Source organism: Theobroma cacao, chromosome 9 (genome assembly GCF_053813885.1).
Source record: "Theobroma cacao isolate CCN51 chromosome 9, ASM5381388v1, whole genome shotgun sequence".
In the NCBI taxonomy this organism is placed as follows: Eukaryota; Viridiplantae; Streptophyta; class Magnoliopsida; order Malvales; family Malvaceae; genus Theobroma; species Theobroma cacao.
This window is the reverse complement of record NC_142647.1, coordinates 42487899-42507507: the sequence shown is the minus strand read 5'-3', so window position 1 is coordinate 42507507 and position 19609 is coordinate 42487899. Positions and strand designations below refer to the sequence as shown.

Sequence of the window (19609 nt, the reverse complement as noted above, 5' to 3'; positions counted from 1 at the left end):
GTGGAGCCAAGTTGATACAAGTGGTGTCAAATGACACCATTGAAGTGTCAAAACTCGTTACTAATTATATTACTTATGCTAGAGTTTTATGTAATTAATTATGTTAATAAATCAACTTATTATTATTACTACTATTATTTTAATTATGACACCACTTAAAACAGTTTTTGAGTTCATCCTTACCTTATCGGTATCGACATGATGGAGAGAATCTTGTTTGTAATCTTCACAATTCCTTATGTGGAACTAACCAATGGTTTGCCAAGTTCTCTGTTGAACTTCTCTACATTGGTTTTGTTTCATCCCATGCTGAATTATTCCATAAGCATCAAGGTACATCTTCCGGATTTGTGCTCCTTTATGTTGATGACATGGTTATTGTCAATAACGACACTTCTATTATAGATAATCTTAAAATCTATTTGCATGCTCGTTATCATATTAAGGATCCTGGTGACTAATTTTTTGGCATAGAAGTTGCCTGTTCTTCAAAGGATTTATATTTAACACAAAGGAAATACACACTTAATATTATTCTTGAAGATTATGGTTTAATTTCAAGGCTTTAAAGTTATTGAATTTCCTATGAAACAAAACTTAATGTTTACCGATTCTTTTGGGGATCAACTAAAGGATCCTTCTTTGTTCAACACCTCAACGGTTGATTTCTCCCATTATTATTCGGCCTGATTTTGCTTGTTCAGTGCACATTTTGAGCCAATTCATACATCTTCCTTGTAAACCTCATTGGGATGCAGTTCATTGGGCCACGTGTCCAATGACCCATCGTTCATAACTGGCTATTGCATCTATCTTTCTTGATGCTAAGTCCATTTCTTGGCAAAACAAGAAACAAACTACTGTTTGAAGAAGTTGATTACCATACCATGCCATGCCAATGACAATAACTACTTGTGAAATTGTTTGGTTGAAATATTTTAGTACTTTTTTTGGTCCAATCAATTCCTTTGTTTTATGATAATTAGATAGCTTTGCGCATTGCAACTAATACAGTCTACCAATAAAAGACCTTGTAATTGATTGCCATGTTGTTCATGAGAAACTTCAAGCTATTGTTCTTCATCTTCGTTAATCCCCTTTCCACCACAAAGGAGCTTCTTGCTTATTCACCAATTCTCTTGATAACAATAAATGTGTTCATTTTTCATCGATCGAGTTTGGCATTTAGGATCTTTATGCTGCAACTTCAACGGGAGTATTTAAGTAATATTTTCTCTTTATTAAATCTTAGAATATCTTTACATTTATTGTAATATTATAAATAATATCAAACATTCTTGTCTATCTATTTTGTACGTCAATTGTATTTTTATGGTAGAGTGTATTGTAGTATTGTTGGAGGTTTGGGGTAAATTTGATTTGCCTTTTAAAATTATTGGTTTTTTTTTTTGTATTATTTGGTTATATCTTTTTACATTGTTCTGAACTTCTCTTGATCTTTCCTATTTTTTTTTTATTTTTCTATATTTTCTAAAATTTCTCGATAATTAAATATTCCTATCATATTGGACCGGTTGGATTGGGAATTGGATACTCAACCGGTTTCACCTCCAATCCAGTCGTTGAAACATTGCAAAATTGATTTTAATAATGATCTTAAAATTAAAGCAAAAAAGTAATTGTAACATTTTTTCCCCTAACTCCCAAGTTTAAATTTTGAAATAATAATAATAATAAAAATAAAAAAACATTTATGGTGTTAAATGAACAACATGGAAATGTACAGGGGAACAAGTGTAATTTAACCCAAAAAAAAAAAAACACTTTCTTTCGCCGCCAGCAGCCGAGCTCGCCTCCCCCCTTCACTCTTTCTTTCTTTGTTTCCAGTCACAGTTCAGGTAAGATATTCCTCTCTTATTTAAAATAAGTTTTTATTTATGAAAATTGAGGCTTAGGGAGGTATCGCATATTGTTTTTCTCTTAAATACACTGCCTTTTTTTTTGGTTTTTTGTTTCCTATGAACCTCTCTTTAAGACGAAACATTTGAGCTTCTAGAACCAAAAACTAAAGACCCATTTTTTTCCCTTGAAAGAATAACTTAAAAGCTCATATTAAGGACATACTTGCTGTTGTCACTGATGGGTGAAGTTGTTTATGTGTTTTCTTGTTTGGAAGTTTTTGTTCGATTACTTAATTTGGGGTTGTTTAGGAGATGGTTGATGTTTCTGCGGTAGGAAACCATGGTTTTTTGGTGGGTTTATTGAGGCAAATTGGTGGTGGTGGTGGTGGTGATTTTAGCTATAAGGAAACACTATTTTTAGACTTTAGAGGTATTAAAACTATTGGAGTTGAGTTTTGTGTCAAAATGTTGTGGGAGCAGTTTCGTTTCTATTTTGATTCTTAGACTAATTGGATTGACAATTTAAAACTTCAAGTTGTTTTATCTTTTCCAATTTTATGGTAAAGTAGGTTTCAGTATGAAATTTGTATGTGTAGGAATCTAGTTGATAGATCAGTGTATCACTTGTAATAAATTCATCTATGGCGTATCCTCAAAATATTTTAATGTAGTAAATACCAGTGCCAGTAGTTTGATTCTTGTACTTTCTTTTGACCATTAAGCCAGGTTAGCAGATAGAGATGTTATACATTATAGGTCTTGGATTGGGGGATGAGAGAGACATTACTTTAAGAGGATTAGAGGCAGTGAAAAAATGTGAGACGTTGTACATGGAGGCCTATACATCTCTTCTATGCTTTGGTCTTTCTACAGATGGCCTTTCCACTCTGGTACTACAAATATTCTTTCTATTCCTGATAACTTTGCTATCTTTCAATTCTTGGAATTCTCATTTGTGCTAGTATATTTAAAAATGTCAGGAGAAATTGTATGGGAAACCAATTATCATTGCAGATAGAGAAATGGTTGAAGAAAAAGTAGACAATATTCTGTCAGAAGCTCGTGGGTCTGATGTGGCTTTCCTTGTTGTTGGTGATCCTTTTGGGTATTACCAAATTATCTTTCTTTATTTTTTCTTTGGTAAAGTATTTTATGTGCTCTCATTAATTTTAGTTTTCTTTTTCACTAATTTCTTTTTATATTCTATTTATATATACACATGATTGCTTTTTATTTGTAAAATGATTGGTTTTCATCAAATACTTATGATATCAATACTGTTTAAATCATGGAGTTGTTTTGTTAGGTTTTCTTTCTAGGAAGCCTGCAATATGGGCTTAAATTTCTCTTGCATGCAGCCTAGTATCTAAATGGAAGTAGGAGTGCCTGACTACTTCCATTGGAATTTTTATTCTACATGGGACCTTCTTCTGTATCAGTTCCTATTGTAATTGAGTTTAATGAGCTATTCAAATCTGTTGGCGAATCTTTCTTAACTGATTTAGTAAATGTCATTCTTCTATTTCCCCTTTCCTCTCTCCATCTCTAGTTATTCTATTTGGATGAAGTCTTAAGATTTGAAACACCACAGCTAAATAACTCAGTTAAGGTTTGGAATCTGGATGAAGCTATATTTAATTGAAGAATTAGGATTGAGGCTGGTGTGTGGGAATATAATCGTGGTCCTTTTCTTACCTTGGAGATTCTATGTTTGTTGAGCATCAACTACGTTGATAGTCTTTGTTCATCTGAAAATCCTTTTATGAGTGTTTTCTCTTTCTCATTAGTCTTTTGATTGGGAAAATTGCAGTGCAACAACACACACTGATCTTGTTGTTCGAGCAAAGACATTGGGGGTTGATGTCAAGGTAGTGCACAATGCATCTGTGATGAATGCAATTGGAATTTGTGGATTGCAACTCTACCGTTATGGGGAGACAGTTTCAATACCTTTTTTTACCGAAACATGGAGGCCTGATAGCTTTTATGAGAAAATTCAAAGAAATCGCAATCTTGGATTGCACACACTCTGCCTGTTAGGTGAGGTTCTTTTGTACATAAATCACCTTTTAAGGATTTTCTCCTTTTTTTTAGTATGTTTTACTTGTGCATGCTCTACTTATGGAGCTGAGTGTGCTTCTGTTTAATTAAATCTGCAAAGACCTTCATAACCTTTGATGATTAGGCAGTGAGGAAATGATCTTATTTTTCTTATATAAGAGTATTTGGAGTGGTTATGGTGAGAATAGCAGCTAACAAGAACTAGCTGATGAAAAGCCTAAATATTTTTCAGAGCATAGCAAGAGGATGCACATCTTATTTTCATTTCTTTATGGATCCTAGTATTTTTTTTTCAGTTATTCCCTAGAGACTCAAATAATAGGCCTTTTAAACTTAGTACATCTGTGGTGTGAATTTATGGGTCATTGTTGTATATTCTGCCAGATTCAGGAATCTTAAATTGATTTATTCTTTGGCTCATACAGATATTCGTGTAAAGGAACCAACATTGGAATCTTTGTGCAGGTCTGTATCAGAAGTTGTAGTTTGTACTGTTTTTGCTCTGTACAGTATGATGGTTCTGCCATTGCTTTGACTGATTATTTTTCTTGGTTTTGTGTCGAATATTTTCAGGGGAAGAAAGCAGTATGAACCACCTAGGTTCATGACAATAAACACTGCCATCGAGCAGCTCCTGGAGGTCGAGCAAAAGCATGGTGAATCTGGTGAGGTTCAACAACTTTTACTATCTTAAAGCTTTTATAAATTTCTTCCTTGTACTTTTCCACTTTTTGAGTCTACAAGTGTTAGAAAAATTGGGAAACAAATGAAAATAAAATAAAGCAAGTAAGAACACTAGGAAGTCTAAGGCTTGGTATCACTGTCTTTAAGGATAATTTTCGCCCCTTCGGAGTATAAAACTCTATGCAGAAGAACTGTAGCGGTTATCCTCCAGGATTCAACAGATCCTTCCTTATAGTTTGTACAAACTAGTAAGGGATGGCGGGAACAGTAGAAAAAAAGAACCCAACTAGGAAGGAAAGGAAGCAGAAAATAAGCAGAGAAGACTTAAGAGAAGATGAGAGGCTTTGGTGTGTTGTGAGTGAGGTAGGGAGGCTGTATTTATAGGCAGGGTGAATCTTAAATGAAGTGAACGTTGCATCAAAGAAGGTGAATGTTGCATCAAATCAGAGAGTTGAGAGAAACTTTGTCTGCATGTATACTTAGTCAAGTATATGTTGTAGTAAAATTAGGAAAGTCATCAGCATGGTAGAGTACTTGGTCAGCATGTATACTTAGTGAGGTATACGTTGTAGCAAAATCAGGAGAGTCATAAGCATAAGCATGGGATTAGATAGATGTTGGAGAGTCAGCAGGTACAAAAAAATCACTTGGGCCTAGCCCACATGTACACTTGTGTGCGTGGGGGAAATCTAAATTTTCTCAAGGTCTAGCTCGATCTCGTGTGGGCACGAGCCCATTTCTTTTTCTTCTTTGCAACAAGCCTAAAGTGTGCTTGTTTATTTAAAGCACTAACAGCTTTATGTACCTTAGCAATATGGGATGCTTGAACTTTATGAAATACACTAGTTTTCCTACAACAAGAACGTTGGAGTTAATGTATGTAACCCTCTTTTATATGTATTGTCAATTACAATAAAACATGTCAATAATATCTATTACCAAACGATGCTTTCGTGTACCTGTGCTGGAGGAGATTAATTAAGGGGAATATAGAAATGTGGGCTTTGTACTACTGTCATAGATATTCTTTTTTTAGTTATCTAATACATGTGGAAGCCTACGGAATTTTGACCCTTGGGCTACACAATAGAAGGTAGCCATTTTGTCATCTGGTAAAGCCCTCCCTCCTCCGTAATATTTGAAGTTAAGATTGGTCAAGTTGAAAATATCAAGTTCTTTGCATTGGGGATGCTTTCAAAGGATCTCCTTGTATTTGCTCTGTATATTGATGACACAATGCCTATCCATTATTCAACGTGGTTCGTTTGTCAGATTTGAACTAAAAAACCTAGGATGTGGGCCTAGCAAGAGGGAACATCATGTAATGCCTTTGTCCAAAATCCTATTATGTTCAAGTTGGATCTGAAAGCCGTGGCTCATGAGCATTTCCACTCTTGCTCCTTATCTACAATTGCAATTAATCGCCTATAATAAAAAAAAGAGTTTCTAGTAAAACATTATCATGCCTATTTCTAGTAACTCCTTTCTAACATCACAACATGGTTTGCACCTGCAAAATCATTTAAATTTTTTGATAACTAGGGGAATATGGTCATTGGTTATCTCATTGTTGTAGAAATTGCTCAAGGAGAGTGACTGTTATGGAGGCTATTTATATTGCATAATATAGATTACTGTTTGGTATACAGATATCATGCCATCTAAACAAGCTTTTCTGTAGTAGGAAGGTATCTCTGTCCCTCTCCCTCACCCACCATCCCACATTTTATACCCTTCTTTAATCTTGCTCTTTATGAGTGGCCTATTTGGCGGGATCTAATCAATTTTGCATATCAGTTTTGGATACGACTGATGTAATATGTCCCAGGATTTTTATGTTTTGGAGCTAGTATTTCTCAGATATGCTGCAGTATGCTTGAAAAGATGCTACTTTTCTGTTTTTCCTTACCAACATTGATGGAAATGCGAAAAAGATGTATGAAGGAACGGTTCTTCTAAGCATTTTCTGTTTATGAATTGACTTGTAGCATATGGTGAAGACACTGCTTGTGTTGGGATTGCTCGGCTGGGAAGTGAGGATCAGATGATAGTTGCAGGCACAATGAGACAACTCCTTATGGTTGATTTTGGCAAACCTCTCCATTGCCTTGTCATGGTAGGCCAGACTCATCCAGTGGAAGATGAAATGTTGGAGTTCTACAAGATTAGAAGTGAGAATTCAGAGCACAAAGGCAATGGAATTTCATGAACAGAACTTCCTCCTGGTGTAGCTGTGCAAGTTATTTTCTAATTTTATATAGAGCCAATATTTGCTTTTATTTGCGTCTAGGAAAAAAGTGAGACCCTTCAAATTGTACAATTTCTGTTGTGCTAAGTTGTCATAGTTTGGATGTAGAGAACCAGCAGATTTTTCAATTGAAACCTGAACCAATCCAATTTTATTGGAGATCAATAGCTCGAACCTACCTGGCCCAAGGATAAAAGACTCACTCAATGTCTCAATCTGTTCGATTTACTTAAATTAACTTGAAATGACTCCAAAAGATAAAGTGATTGGAGTTTAAGATGACTGGAAAAATCAAAACAAAAAATGACCCAAATTCAAAGTGATTGATCGCTTAACTGGTATCTCCATATATAATCGAGTAATAATTTGGGCTGTGGAAAGAATCAGTAAGCTCTCTACCAACTCATACATCAGCTCTGGGAGACAACCATCCAATAATATTTGCATGATTGAAGCAAGATCTCTTTTACTATGGCATCTTAGCTAGAGCCTGGATACTTCTCTACATTTTGTCATTCTGCCAGTTTTTCCTGTGATCAGTTCAATATGGGATACAGTGATTAACTAGTTTGTTCCAGGGCTCAGTTATGATCAAACTACAAATTTATTGAATTAAACCTCCTGAATCTATGATAAATTTAACAATTGGTCCAAGGATTGCTGTTACAGGTGTATTGGCAATGTAACCATTTCAAAATTCAATGGACAAAAAACTGTGCATTTAATATTGTTAACGGAACTAGAGTAAATAAGATTATGAAACCCCATGCGCTCCGAGACCACAATACTTTTATTTCTGTAACAGTAACATTGATTGGGTTGGCCACTATAAATGAATGAATGAAGCAGTGAAAATACATCAGTAAGATAGAAAAAAGCACAAAAATGGCTACAATTATTTCACCAAAGCAATTTTCTCCTGTTGAAGATGCAGAAAATATCAAGAAGGCTTGTCAAGGTTTGGAATCTATATATGTAGTTTTCTGAAGACATAATTATGTCTTCGCCCGCGTTTTGATCTCACTGGGATAATTTTTCAGGATGGGGAACAGATGAGAAAGCCATAATTTCGATACTAGGACATCGAAATCTGTTTCAAAAGAAGCTTATTAGACTAGCTTTTGAAGAAATTTATCATGAAGATCTCCTCCAGCAGCTTAAGTGTGAGCTGTCTGGGGACTTCCAGGTTTTGTATACATCAACAATCAACAACATGAAAATTTTGTTCACTACAGAAAATTATCCTTTGGACATCTTTTTTCTAACAAAACAACATGTTTTTGTTTTGTTTTTATTGTCATGCAATACAGAGAGCTATAAGCCTGTGGACTTTGGATCCTGCTGACCGAGATGCTCTCTTAGCATACGAGGCCTTGCAGAAAACTACTCCTGATTATCGAGCAATTGTTGAAATAGCATGTACCGGATCCCCTGAAGATCTCCTGGCTGTGAAACGTGCTTACAAATTTCGCTACAAGCGTTCTCTTGAAGAAGACCTGGCTTCTTACACCTCTGGTGATATTCGAAAAGTATGGCTTTTAAGACACAGTGTTTCCTTATCTTGAGCAAAGGGGCTTCTTCTGTTGACAGCTGCTTGCTTAAGCCTCATCGTATATCTTTTATGGCATGATTTTGAATTTCATTTGTGGGTTGTCATGCAGCTTCTGGTTGCTGTAACAAGTGCTTATAGGTACGATGGTGATGAGTTCGATGAGACAGTTGCACATTCTGAAGCTAGTGTTCTCCATAAAGAAATCCATGAAAAGGCTTTTAACCATGAGGAAATGATCAGAATCTTGAGTACTAGGAGCAAAGCACAGCTCAATGCAACATTCAACCTCTACAAAGACATCCATGGCCGTTCCATCACTAAGGTACAAAAGCCTAATCTGAAAATACTAGAAGATTTGCAAGCGTGAGAACCAGGGATGTAATTCCACATGTTTGAACTGTTGCTCTTAACCCAAATCTTCAATGTTTGTACTTTGCGCATTGAACTAATATATATTTGTCATGTTTTGAAGGGTTTGTTGGGTGGTCCAAGTGATGATTATTTCTCTGCATTGCGTACTGTGGTCCGTTGCATTAGAGACCCTAAAAAGTATTATGCGAAGGTGAGATAGACCCGTAGATCATTTTTCACCCAAAAAAAAACCCTTTGTCATCAAAGGCATCAGCACACTTCGATCTTTTTATAGCTTAAAAATAATGATTCAGAATTCATGGATTTCTTAATGTAGGTGTTGCGAACTGCCATCAATATGCCAGGAACAGACGAAGATGCTCTCAGCCGTGTGATCATAACGCGCGCAGAGAAGGACTTGAAGGAGATTAAGGAGCTGTACCTCAAGAGAAACAATGTATCCCTTGATGATGCGGTTGGTAGAGACAGTTCCGGGGACTACAAGGCCTTTCTGCTAGCCTTATTAGGGGCTGAGTGATATCATTAATTGACCTCTACAATTTAATTAGTAGTTAAGTTAGATTTTACTAATTACTGAACTTCTATAAGCCTAATTAGTTATGCTTTGGATCATCTGGTAGTTTAGTTCATAGACCCATGTCTTGCATTGGGATTTATATAGAAATTAAGCAAATCCACAACAAATGTTGGCTGCATTAATTTTCAACAATAACTTAGCATGCATATCTTATGCCGTTTTCTGAATAAAAAAGTCACTTTGTCTTTTCCCAATTCCAATAGCCAATCACCAGGAACCACGTGGCATTCTTTAGATCAATCAACTTGATGCAAAACTGCAGATGTGCATAGGTCCTTCTTCAAATAATAAAAAAGATGCAAGAGCAAGCTAGTTCTCATAATCAATAGAGAAACAATAACTTGGCCAACTCAAATGACTCAATCAAGCTCTCCCAAAACAATAATTCTAACTAAAAAATAATTACTTAGAATTGTTCGTATTTATTTTTAATTAAATATAATTGTGAAACACAATTAAAGCACTAATGTTAATTTTATATTATTAATAAAGTGCAAATGCAAGGGCGGCCTCGGTTTAACTCTCAGAAGGTTAGTCCGGGCCCAAGCCTCCCTTGACCCCGACCATGAGCAAACTCCCAAGTTTGGGCCCAATAGTTCCTATGAACAGTAGTAGATGGGTGTAGAGCCAAGGCTTCTGAGAGAAAATGGAAGAGCAGGCCCATATACTTTCATGGTGCAGCTGTAGGCTTAGATCCAAATTCAGTAATAAAATCATAATAATGGAAAGTAAAAAGTAATATACATTCAGTTAAAAGTTAGCTGGTCAGATATCTATCTATCTCCTATAAAAGCCTCAATCAGCTTAAACCTCTCCACGCCACACTTGCGAATTTTTGAATCAGAGAGGTCAAAGGAAATTCTCGTTTTCTTTAGGTAAATAAGGGAAAGATAGGCACGTTGAGATCACGTGATGGCGAGTGCTGACGTGGAAGCCGTGGATTTTGAGCCGGAGGACGATGACCTCATGGACGAGGACGCCGCAGGCGACGCCTCCCCTCAGGCCCCCATGCCTAAGCTCAAGTCCGCCATCACTGGCGGCGCTTCCACCTCTCTTTCTGGCCCAAAGAAGACCAAGGGCCGTGGCTTCCGCGAGGACGACGCCGACCGCCACTCCCGTCTCGCCTCCCGAGACTTCGAGTCTCTTGGCACTGACGGCGGCCCCGGTCCCCAGAGATGTTAGTCCCTCCACTAAACCCTAATTTTTTTCTCTCTCCGTTTATTTACGCTGTTTTCTTTTATTTTATCTAGGGTTTTTATTTTTATTATTTGTCAAAACTGTCCCTATTATTGCTATGTGAAATTTGCTAAATAATTTTAGAATAAATATGGATGGAATTAGTTGGGAATTTTGGTAGTTTTGGCTTAACGTTAAATCTTGAGTAGGTTTCTGATTTTTTTGGGGTCATATTGAATATCTTTACTCTCAGAATATAGTGTTAATATTTCTTATGTTCTTTATTTGCTTACAGTTTCAAGTTAAACTTAATTCATAACTAAATAGTTCAAAAGACTAATATTAGGGATAAGAAATTTCTCATGATAAAATGTTTTACTCTTCGATTCATGCTATAATAGGTTGTTCCAGGATTAGATTTCACAATGAATTGTTTTGCGGGCTGTTCGAACATCCTAACCTTTTGAATGTTGGATTCCTAAAAGCAACTTCCTTAACTTTGTCATTATGGATATTTTCTGACTATTATGCGTTATAGAGACCCTTGATTAAGAGGACTGCTTTATTACATTTCTCAGTAGAGATCTTGGGTGAAGAGGTATAATATGTTCAGGTGTTTTATGAGACTAGAACAAGTCCAAGGGCAGATGCTTCATGAATTTTCTGGTCCACAGTGTTAATGCATCCCACAAATTGTAAGATGTAGTATCATTAGGTTTAAGGTCTGCACCTTTCTGCACTTTTCTGTCAGTTGTGGATGGTTAATATTTCTAAAGTTGGATGGAAGAGAGGCCTTGGTGTTTGGACATAGTCCATTTGTAATAAGTTTTGAGGCTCAAAGTTAAAATCGTTTATTGAGGAACTATGTATGTTGATCTAGGGTAGGACTTAAAATAGGTAATTCAGTTTTAAAGTTGAGAAGAAAAGACATAACACTTAGGAAATGAAGTTTGCCAAATAGTATTCCAAAGTGTAAGAGGAAATTGTTATAGGAATAAGAGGAAATTCCTGACTGTGGTTGCCTTTTTCTGCTCATATAGAAACTAGTTTTAAAGCCAAGTGGTGCACGGGACACAAAATTCAATCAAAATCATTTAACATCTTATAGAAATTTCCTCTATGATTTCAGAGGAAATTCTGTTGAAGCATTAAGTGGATCTGTATTCTTGGCCGATTGTTGAGGTTTATCTTGTTCCATTATCAAAAGTATGGAACAGGGTTTAATCATGTTTTCCTGTTTTCAGAATATGGTTGGGACATCATGGAGGGGATATAGGAAATTCCCTTCTATCAAGGACAATAAGCCCAACCAAAGAAAAAGAAAAAGATTCTAATTTCATTGTTGATGAGGTTTTAAGCCGTATGCTCTTCTTTAAGGACTGCTATTACCTGTTTGGCCATGTTTCAACCACCAATTGAGTGCATTAAACATTTTATGTTGTATTGTTGAAACTTAACCTTTAGTCTATCCGGCTATTTTCAAGGTTTGTGACCATTTTGGGACATCTCTTGTTTTCCTAGATAATGTCAATTTAACTCAACTTGTAGAGTACAGTGGATAAAAGCATTTGTGTGCAAGAATGAAAAAAAAAAATTTCCTCTATGTTTGTAGACTTTTTTTTTTTTTTCTCAATAGTAATATTTTCTGTTATTTCTCTTTGATAAATATGCAGCTATTGAAGGATGGATCATTTTGGTCACTGGTGTACATGAGGAAGCACAAGAGGATGATTTGCACAATGCATTTGGTGAATTTGGTGAGATCAAGAATTTGCATTTAAATCTTGATCGTCGCACTGGATTTGTCAAGGTAGGCAACTTAGTAAATTGGTGTAACTCTCTTTATGACTATTGCTCTGTGCAAATGGTGTACTGTTAAGTTTTCTTTTTGGTGATGGAACTATTCACATGCGCATTTTATATTTATGCATGTGTGTGCTTGCGCGCACATGTGTGTGTGTGTGTGTGTGCGTGTGTGCGTGTGCGTGTGCGCGTGCGCGTGTGTGTGTGTGTGTGTGTTGGATATGTTTTGGCTACCTATGTCTGCATGTTTAACATTTTTTTGTGTGTTTTGCATATGTATTAGAGAATGTGGATTCAGTTATATCGAAAGATATAAGCAGTTTAGTGTTGCTTAACCATTTTATGTTTTTAATGCTGGTTTGACACATTTCAACATCTTTTATTTTATAGCAGTGATTGAAGATAAGAAAACAAACTTTTTGTTTCGTTTACAATGGTTTCTTATTATTGTATATTTTTGTTTGAGTAAAATTAATGTGAGTGATTCCATTTAGGGATATGCGCTGATTGAATATGAAAAGTTTGAAGAAGCAAAGAATGCTATATCTGCAATGGATGGAGCAGAACTTCTTACACAGACTATCAATGTTGATTGGGCCTTTAGCAATGGACCCAGTACTGGAGGCTTCAAAAGAAAAATTATGAGGTTTGTCTCTATGAATATGCTTTTGAATTTTGATTCATCTGTTAAATATATTGCGGCTTATCTGTTCTCTCCTTATGTATGTGCAAAAAAGTGCAGTACTTGGATCTAACGAAATCCTTTATCTTTCAATTTCAAATTTTGCAGATCTGGACGGACTCATCGCTCCAGGAGTCCTAGGAGAAGATACTAACTTGTGCTGTATTGTGAGGAAGGATTTATAACAAGGGATTTGGAGATTTGGTGCTTGAAAGTTACTGAAATTATGGACTTGTATTTGTTTGGCTGACGTCCCCTCATCCTGTTTTTCATGTATGGTGTCTCTAAGTGGTGATTGCTTAGTTTTCAAGTGCGGCTTTTTTGGTTTATATTTAACTTCTTGGTGTATTGCTCCTCGCTATTGTGCTCATCCTTTTATTTCTAAGATATTAGTGAGAGACATCTTTTATTAGTACCCTTTCGTGTCGCAGCAAAGTTGTGCAGGTTGTTTTTAGATTCTGACTCTGATCATTATGTTACTGCCATGGAAGCTCCATGACCATGACCCCCTTAATGGGAAGTGATTGTTGGCCTTGAGGAAATTTGAAGAAGAGGTGGGTAAGCTACAACCAATTACATATTTTCTGAATGAAACTATTTTCCTTTTGTTTAATTTACTGATTCCGATAGTATATGACGGGGAGCTGACTAGTGTATAATTAATAGTGGTTACAGAATGAATGCAGCCCCCTTGAACATCATAGTATAAATAGTCATACAAAAAGGAAGAAGCTGGAAGCTTTGAGGGTGGTTAGTAATCTTCCCCAGCAAGGTAATATTAAAACTGATGCCTCATGAATGTAAATTTCCTGATTGTTCTCACGGAAAATCAATTCCAATATTTAATTGCACAAACCGCAAATTATGACTCAGGGCACGGTAGAAAATGGGACAAATTAATTAAAAGCATGTCTATGCAAGGTTAAGGCTTATAGTAAAGGGAACAAGTGATTTTGCTGCAAGAAGCTGGCATTCAAGTCAAAACACACACAAAATGAAAGCCTCGTCAAAACTTACCATCGTTGTTGTTCAAGTCGTTTTGGTAAGTAAGCAAAGATTCTGGTTAAGTTTATTCTTAAAAAAAAATAAATAAAAGTCATGAGCGGAGCGAGAAGAGAAAGCTTTTGGTGGGTTGACGACAGAGGCTATAGGGATCATCTTGGTAACTTAGAGAGGTGGAGAAGAAGCTTGTTCACTGTTTTTGTTGATAACATTAGTCATCGACTATCATGGAGAGAAGTGAAGGCAAGCTTTGACGAGTTCGGTGTGGTAGTCGACGTTTTCATACCTCATGGCAGTAATTATGCCTTTGTTCGATTCGGGCATGAGACAGAAATGTTGAAAGCCATTCGATACAGATCGGGGATTAGTTTGGATGGGAAAAGATTAAAAGTGAAACAAGCTGACTACCCAAGGGGAAGGTTAGTCAACAATACTGGACGACCTAATGATGAACAATGTGAAGGTGGAAAAAGGAATGGAGCAAGTTCATACAAGGAAGTCCTTACAGGAGCTAAAGGGAACAGAGAAAGGGAACATCAGGAGGCGAAAACGGTGGAAAATAATCAAAACTCCAAGAAGAATATTGCGAGCCAAGGGCAAACTAGTGTTGAGGTGAAAATTGCAGAGGACGAACTCTAATGGTTAGGGAGGAGTCCAATAGGCAAGTTGCAGAAATCATTATCATGCCAGGCAATCCAGAGTGCTATGTTCTTGGAGGGAGTCACGGCGAGAGTAAGGCCGGCTGGAGGTCTTGATGTGTTAGTAACATTTGGGGATAAAGAAGAAATGGAAACTCTACTCGAATCATACAGTGAAATTTTTGAATTGTGGTTTGATTCCATCTCTCCCTACAATGCAGACATAGAAACAAGGAGCTATATGGTCTGGGTCAAAGTGGAGGAAATTCCAATCCACCTATGGAGCATGAAACTTTTCAAAGCATTGGGCAATAGTTGGGGAAAATTTATCAGGATAGACCATGCAACTGCAGAGAAAGATAGATTGGATCATGCACTTATTCAAGTTGAAGTAAGCAGTAAAAATAAAATCCCAGCTTATCCTCAAATCCAGTTTAATGGAAAAATCATTATTTTAAGTGCTTTCATTGCCGACGTGGAGAAAGTCGAGATCAAGAGGCAGATTTTAGCCATGAAAAAAGGGAAAGAAGTGGTAGAGGAAAATTTCAGTTCACTGGAAAACCAGTCATGGTGGGAGGAAGGGGACAATGACTCGTTTTTCGAGGGAAATTGGGACAAGACAAAAGAGGCCTTTGTTAAAGAAAATAGCTGCAAAAAGACTAGTTCTGAACGGATGCTAAAGAAATCTAAAGTCATGGGCACTCTTTTCTTTTTTTTTTAACAGGACATGCAGAACTTTTGTGAAAAGACATAAGAAAGATCAACTACTTTAGTGTATGAAAAAAGGGAGGGAAATTCAAATGGAGGAGTGGCTCGAGGAATAGAGGCAAGTACAAATGAGGGAAGCATGGAGATGGAAAAGATGGCTGTCATAAAAAAAGAGAAATTAGAGAAGAAAAAAAAGATGAGTAAGTCTAGGGTAGACCCACAGAGTAGGAAGATGGGCCAAAATGAAGAGATAGGAAGAGCTCATAAGATTATGAGGTTTGATGGGCTGATGTGTAAAGGTTTTAGTCACAATCAAGTGGAAAAGGGCCAAGAATTGGGCTCTATGAGATCATGGGTTAAAATTGAAATGAAAAATGAAAGGAAAAATAGAACTCAATTGATTGAGCGAGCTAGGGCCGGTTAGTGGAGGAAATAAAAGAGAAAGAAGTAAAGAGCAATGAAAAGAAGAGGAAGAAAATCAAGTATGATAATTTGGAGGAGGGTAATGAAAAATGTCAGAATGAGGTTGAGTCGGAATTAGGAAGAAAGATCAGGCCAATGATAGGGGAAATAGAGAGGGGAATCGAGTCGATTATTGAAGAAAATGTTTCAGATAAGGCAACAAGAAGTTTTGCAGACCACATGAATCTGAAAGAGTTGATCAAAATAATAAATAATTAAAGGTTGAAGAAGATAAAAAAAAGGAAAAAGTATTAGAGGGAAATGTAAGGTAGTAAAAAAGATGAGAAGAGGTGGAACTGATTCTGTAGAGAGACAGGGAATGACGATGGATGAGGACCACACAAACAATTCTGAAAGGAGTCCTTATACCAAAGGACTGAGTGAAGCAAGAGGAAGAAGAAAGGAGAAACTTCGTGAAGTTGAAGGAAGTGTCAGACTGTGGCCAAGCAAAGACAATGAAAAAGCAAAGTCAGTGGAAGTGGAATCAACAATGAATAGAAGAAGTAGGATAAGGAGGAACATTAGAAAGATTTTAGAAGGGGGGCAGAAAAGTCAGGATGAAAAAGGTCAGGCATCAGAGACAGAGTCAAATATTGCTTTTCGAAACAGTATCAATTGGAATGAGGCAATTGCATCTTGGGAAGTAGGTAACAAAGTTGGGTTGGAATTCCTAACGGATCGTGATGCAGTAGTAAGGGCCTTGTGGAACCAAGGCAAGGAAAACAGAGGAACATGAAAGTAGAGATTTGTGAGGCGCCAGGTATGAGATGTGATTTATTTCCTTATGATTGTGTTGTCTTGGAACATTAGAGGATTGGGCAGGGGAGAAAAGAAAAAAACGATCAAAAAATTAGTTAGGAATTATAGACTTAATATTTTATTTATTCAGGAAACAAAAATGCAGAAGGTTAATAAAAATTTATATGAAAGGTTATGGAGTAGAGAAAAAGTCTGTGGGCATGCTGTCACAGCTGAGGGATTAGTTGGGGGGTTAGTAAGCATCTGGCAGGAGGAGTTTTTTGCAGTTGAGAACCTGGTTGAATCAAAAAACTTTATTATATTGATGGGTATAATAAGGAAATCTCAATTGAAATGTGGTTTTGAGAATATTTATGCTCTCAATGATGAGGGTGAAAGAAGGGTGCTATGGGAAAGGTTGAAAATAGAAATGGGTAATTTTGAACAAGTGTGGTGTCTAGGGGGAGACATTAACACAGTCAAAAAAGAAGAGAAAAGGGTTGGGAAAGGAAATATTGAAAGATCAGCTGCAAGCTTCAATTTTTTCATCAATGATTTGGGTTTGGTGGATCTGCCTCTTGTTGGTGGCAAATCACTTGGTGTAATTATCATGAGCAAACTGCCTTTAGTTGCTTGGACAGATTTTTAATTGATGCAAGCCTTATTATGGGGAACAGTGGGATGATACAACAGTGTTTACCAGTTTTCTTATCTGATCATGTGCCAATTTTATTGGTAATGAGAAATGATAATTGAGGGGCCAAGCTTTTTAAATTTTTTAATCATTAGGTTAGTGAAGATAGCTTTCATCAAGCAGTCAGAGTTTATTGAGAATCGATTGAAAAAGGAAGAATAGGGAATAAATGGATTTGGCAGAATTTAAGAGGATTGAAACCAGTTTAAAAAAAAATAACAAAAAGATCATTTAGGCAACACTCAAGAGAAAATTGACAGATTGGAAGGTGAGCTTTAAAAGCTACTTCTGGAGTGGCAACAATCAGTGAACAAGGAAGAAATTAGAAAGAAAGTCATTGAGAGGAGAGCAGAACTTTGGCATATTTACAAGTTGCAAGAAAGAGAATGGCACCAAAAATCTCAGGTTAGATGGGTTGTTGAAGGTGATAGGAACACTCGTTTTTTCCACACAATGGCTTTAGTCAGGAAAAGATGTAATTTTGTAGGCAAAATTAATATTGAGGGGGGGATTTATGATTATCCCGAAGAGATCAAGAAAGAAGTGGCTAATCATTTTAAAAAATTCTATGAATAGCAAGGGGTGATGAGATTAAAAGATATTCATTGCGGTTTTCAACAGCTGAGTGAGCAATCCAAAATTTAGCTTGAAAGAGAAATCACTGAAGAAGAAGTATAGGACACCATCTGCAGCTATGATGGGAACAAGGCCCTAGGGCCTGATGGGTACAATCTCAATTTTTTTAAAAGCCAATGGGATGTGATAAAAAAAGACGTAATGATTTTTATGGAGACATTTTTTAGAACAGGAAAGTTGGGAGAGGGAATCAATAACTCATCAATAACTCATTCATTACTCTCATACCCAAGACGCCTAATCCTACCCAGTTAAATCAGTTCTGTTCGATCAGCCTAGTGGGAAGCATATACAAAATTGTGGCCAAACTACTAGCAAATCAATTAAGAGAGGTGGTTGGAGAAGTCATAAGAATCAATCAATTTGCCTTCACCAAGAGGAGGCAAATTTTAAATTGCGCACTCATTGCCAACGAAATAATTGATTTGTTGAAAAAAGACGAGAACGGTGGTCTCTTGATAAAAGTGGACTTCGAAAAGGCATATGACAGTGTGGATTAGGAGTTTTTTGACTTGGTGATGTCTAAGATGAGGTTTGGAAAATAGTGGAGGGGATGGATGGAGGAGTGCATATTTGCAGCAAGTGTTTTAGTTTTAGTCAATGAAGTCCCTACTGATCCATTTCTAATGAGAAGGGGCTTAGGCAAGGCTACCCACTTTTTCCCTTTCTCTTTAATATGGTTGTTGAAGCCCTTAGCAGATTAATGTATAAAGTAGAAGAGGAACACTTGTTTGAAGGAATCAAAGTTGGGAACAATGGTCTATCGGTTTCGCCCCTGTAATTTGCGAACGACACTATGATTTTTTACAAACCGAGGCTTGGTGATTTGATTAATATCAAAAGGCTGTTCAAATGTTTCCAACTCACATCGGGGTTGAAAATCAACTTCATGAAAAGTAGTCTCATTGGCATAATGGTGGATGAGGGAAGTGTGAAAAGATGGGCTGATTGTATCTCTTGTAAAGTGGGCAGTCTACCTAATGTCTACTTAGGATTGCCATTGGGGGCAAGTAATTGATCCATTGAAACTTGGAGACCAGTCATTAAAAAATTTGAGGATCGATTAGCGGGATGAAAGTCCAAAATTCTTTCAATAGGTGAAAGGGTTACTCTATTGAAATTGGTGATGGCAAGCCTTCCAATTTTTGATATGTCATTTTTTCAAATCCCTATTGGGGTAAAAAATGAGCTTGAAAAGATTCAAAGAAGGTTTTTATGGAGTGGGATGGAAGACAAGAGGAAGTTACATTATGTTGGATGGGGAAAAGCGTGCAACTATAAAGAGAATGGAAGTTTGGGGATCATTGATCTTCAATTGAAAAACAGAGCACTCCTAACAAAATGGATTTGGAGATATGGGAAAGAGAAAACGAGCTTGTGGAGGGAAGTAATTGTTGAGAAAAATGGTGATGATCCTAATAGCCTTCTGCCGTCAATTGAGAGGAATAGGAAAGTGTCAAACACATGAAAAAATATCACATCCCCCTTATCCCTTACTAACCCCTTTTATATGCAAGTTTCTAACAATTTGGGAAGGATGGTGGGTAATGGCAGCAGTATACATTTTTGGTCAGAGGAATGGGTTGAATGAATTATTTTAAAAGATGAGTTTCCGAGGGTGTTCACCTTATCTTCCAACAAAACAGGAAAAATTAATGAGTACGGTTGTAGGCACAATAATGACTGGAGATGGGAGATATTGCTGCGAAGGAGA

The 19609-nt window shown here is 36.7% G+C and overlaps 3 protein-coding genes across 4 annotated transcripts; all 3 read left to right on the top strand.

Moving 5' to 3' along the window:
* The first annotated feature begins 1727 nt into the window (after positions 1 to 1727).
* On the top strand, positions 1728 to 7020 carry LOC18589955 (Tetrapyrrole (Corrin/Porphyrin) Methylase). Of its 2 annotated transcripts, none has more exons than XM_007015163.3 (7): positions 1728 to 1859; positions 2589 to 2752; positions 2843 to 2967; positions 3673 to 3902; positions 4349 to 4388; positions 4497 to 4588; positions 6596 to 7020. In XM_007015163.3, exons 2-7 carry the CDS (start codon positions 2603 to 2605, stop codon positions 6814 to 6816), a joined length of 858 nt encoding a protein of 285 aa, XP_007015225.3. In that variant the 5' UTR covers positions 1728 to 1859; positions 2589 to 2602; the 3' UTR covers positions 6817 to 7020. The 2 variants fall into 2 exon arrangements, with proteins under 2 accessions (XP_007015225.3, XP_017983969.2); XM_018128480.2 differs by having other exon boundaries at positions 1733 to 1859; positions 2585 to 2752.
* Positions 7021 to 7740: 720 nt separating this feature from the next.
* Positions 7741 to 9373, top strand: ANNAT8 (annexin 8). Its single transcript, XM_007015161.3, has 6 exons — positions 7741 to 7813; positions 7896 to 8041; positions 8166 to 8384; positions 8517 to 8729; positions 8880 to 8969; positions 9096 to 9373. Exons 1-6 carry the CDS (start codon positions 7741 to 7743, stop codon positions 9294 to 9296), a joined length of 942 nt encoding a protein of 313 aa, XP_007015223.3. The 3' UTR covers positions 9297 to 9373.
* A 782-nt stretch (positions 9374 to 10155) lies between these two features.
* Positions 10156 to 13432, top strand: Y14 (RNA-binding (RRM/RBD/RNP motifs) family protein). Its single transcript, XM_018128481.2, has 4 exons — positions 10156 to 10533; positions 12206 to 12342; positions 12830 to 12981; positions 13126 to 13432. The coding sequence occupies exons 1-4, from the start codon at positions 10269 to 10271 to the stop codon at positions 13169 to 13171; spliced, it is 600 nt and encodes a 199-aa protein (XP_017983970.1). The 5' UTR covers positions 10156 to 10268; the 3' UTR covers positions 13172 to 13432.
* The last annotated feature ends 6177 nt before the right edge of the window (positions 13433 to 19609 follow it).

What these genes read in the sequence shown, in the direction of transcription:
- ANNAT8 (XM_007015161.3), top strand. Translation starts at nt 7,741, where the DNA reads ATGGCTACAATTATTTCACCAAAGCAATTTTCTCCTGTTGAAGATGCA. An exon ending in TATCAAGAAGGCTTGTCAAG is followed by an intron (nt 7,814 to 7,895) that starts GTTTGGAATCTA and finishes ATAATTTTTCAG; the next exon opens with GATGGGGAACAGATGAGAAA. An exon ending in CTAAAAAGTATTATGCGAAG is followed by an intron (nt 8,970 to 9,095) that starts GTGAGATAGACC and finishes TTCTTAATGTAG; the next exon opens with GTGTTGCGAACTGCCATCAA.
- Y14 (XM_018128481.2), top strand. Translation starts at nt 10,269, where the DNA reads ATGGCGAGTGCTGACGTGGAAGCCGTGGATTTTGAGCCGGAGGACGAT. An exon ending in GTCGCACTGGATTTGTCAAG is followed by an intron (nt 12,343 to 12,829) that starts GTAGGCAACTTA and finishes GATTCCATTTAG; the next exon opens with GGATATGCGCTGATTGAATA. An exon ending in TTCAAAAGAAAAATTATGAG is followed by an intron (nt 12,982 to 13,125) that starts GTTTGTCTCTAT and finishes CAAATTTTGCAG; the next exon opens with ATCTGGACGGACTCATCGCT.
- LOC18589955 (XM_007015163.3), top strand. Translation starts at nt 2,603, where the DNA reads ATGTTATACATTATAGGTCTTGGATTGGGGGATGAGAGAGACATTACT. An exon ending in GTTGTTGGTGATCCTTTTGG is followed by an intron (nt 2,968 to 3,672) that starts GTATTACCAAAT and finishes GGAAAATTGCAG; the next exon opens with TGCAACAACACACACTGATC. An exon ending in GCAAAAGCATGGTGAATCTG is followed by an intron (nt 4,589 to 6,595) that starts GTGAGGTTCAAC and finishes ATTGACTTGTAG; the next exon opens with CATATGGTGAAGACACTGCT.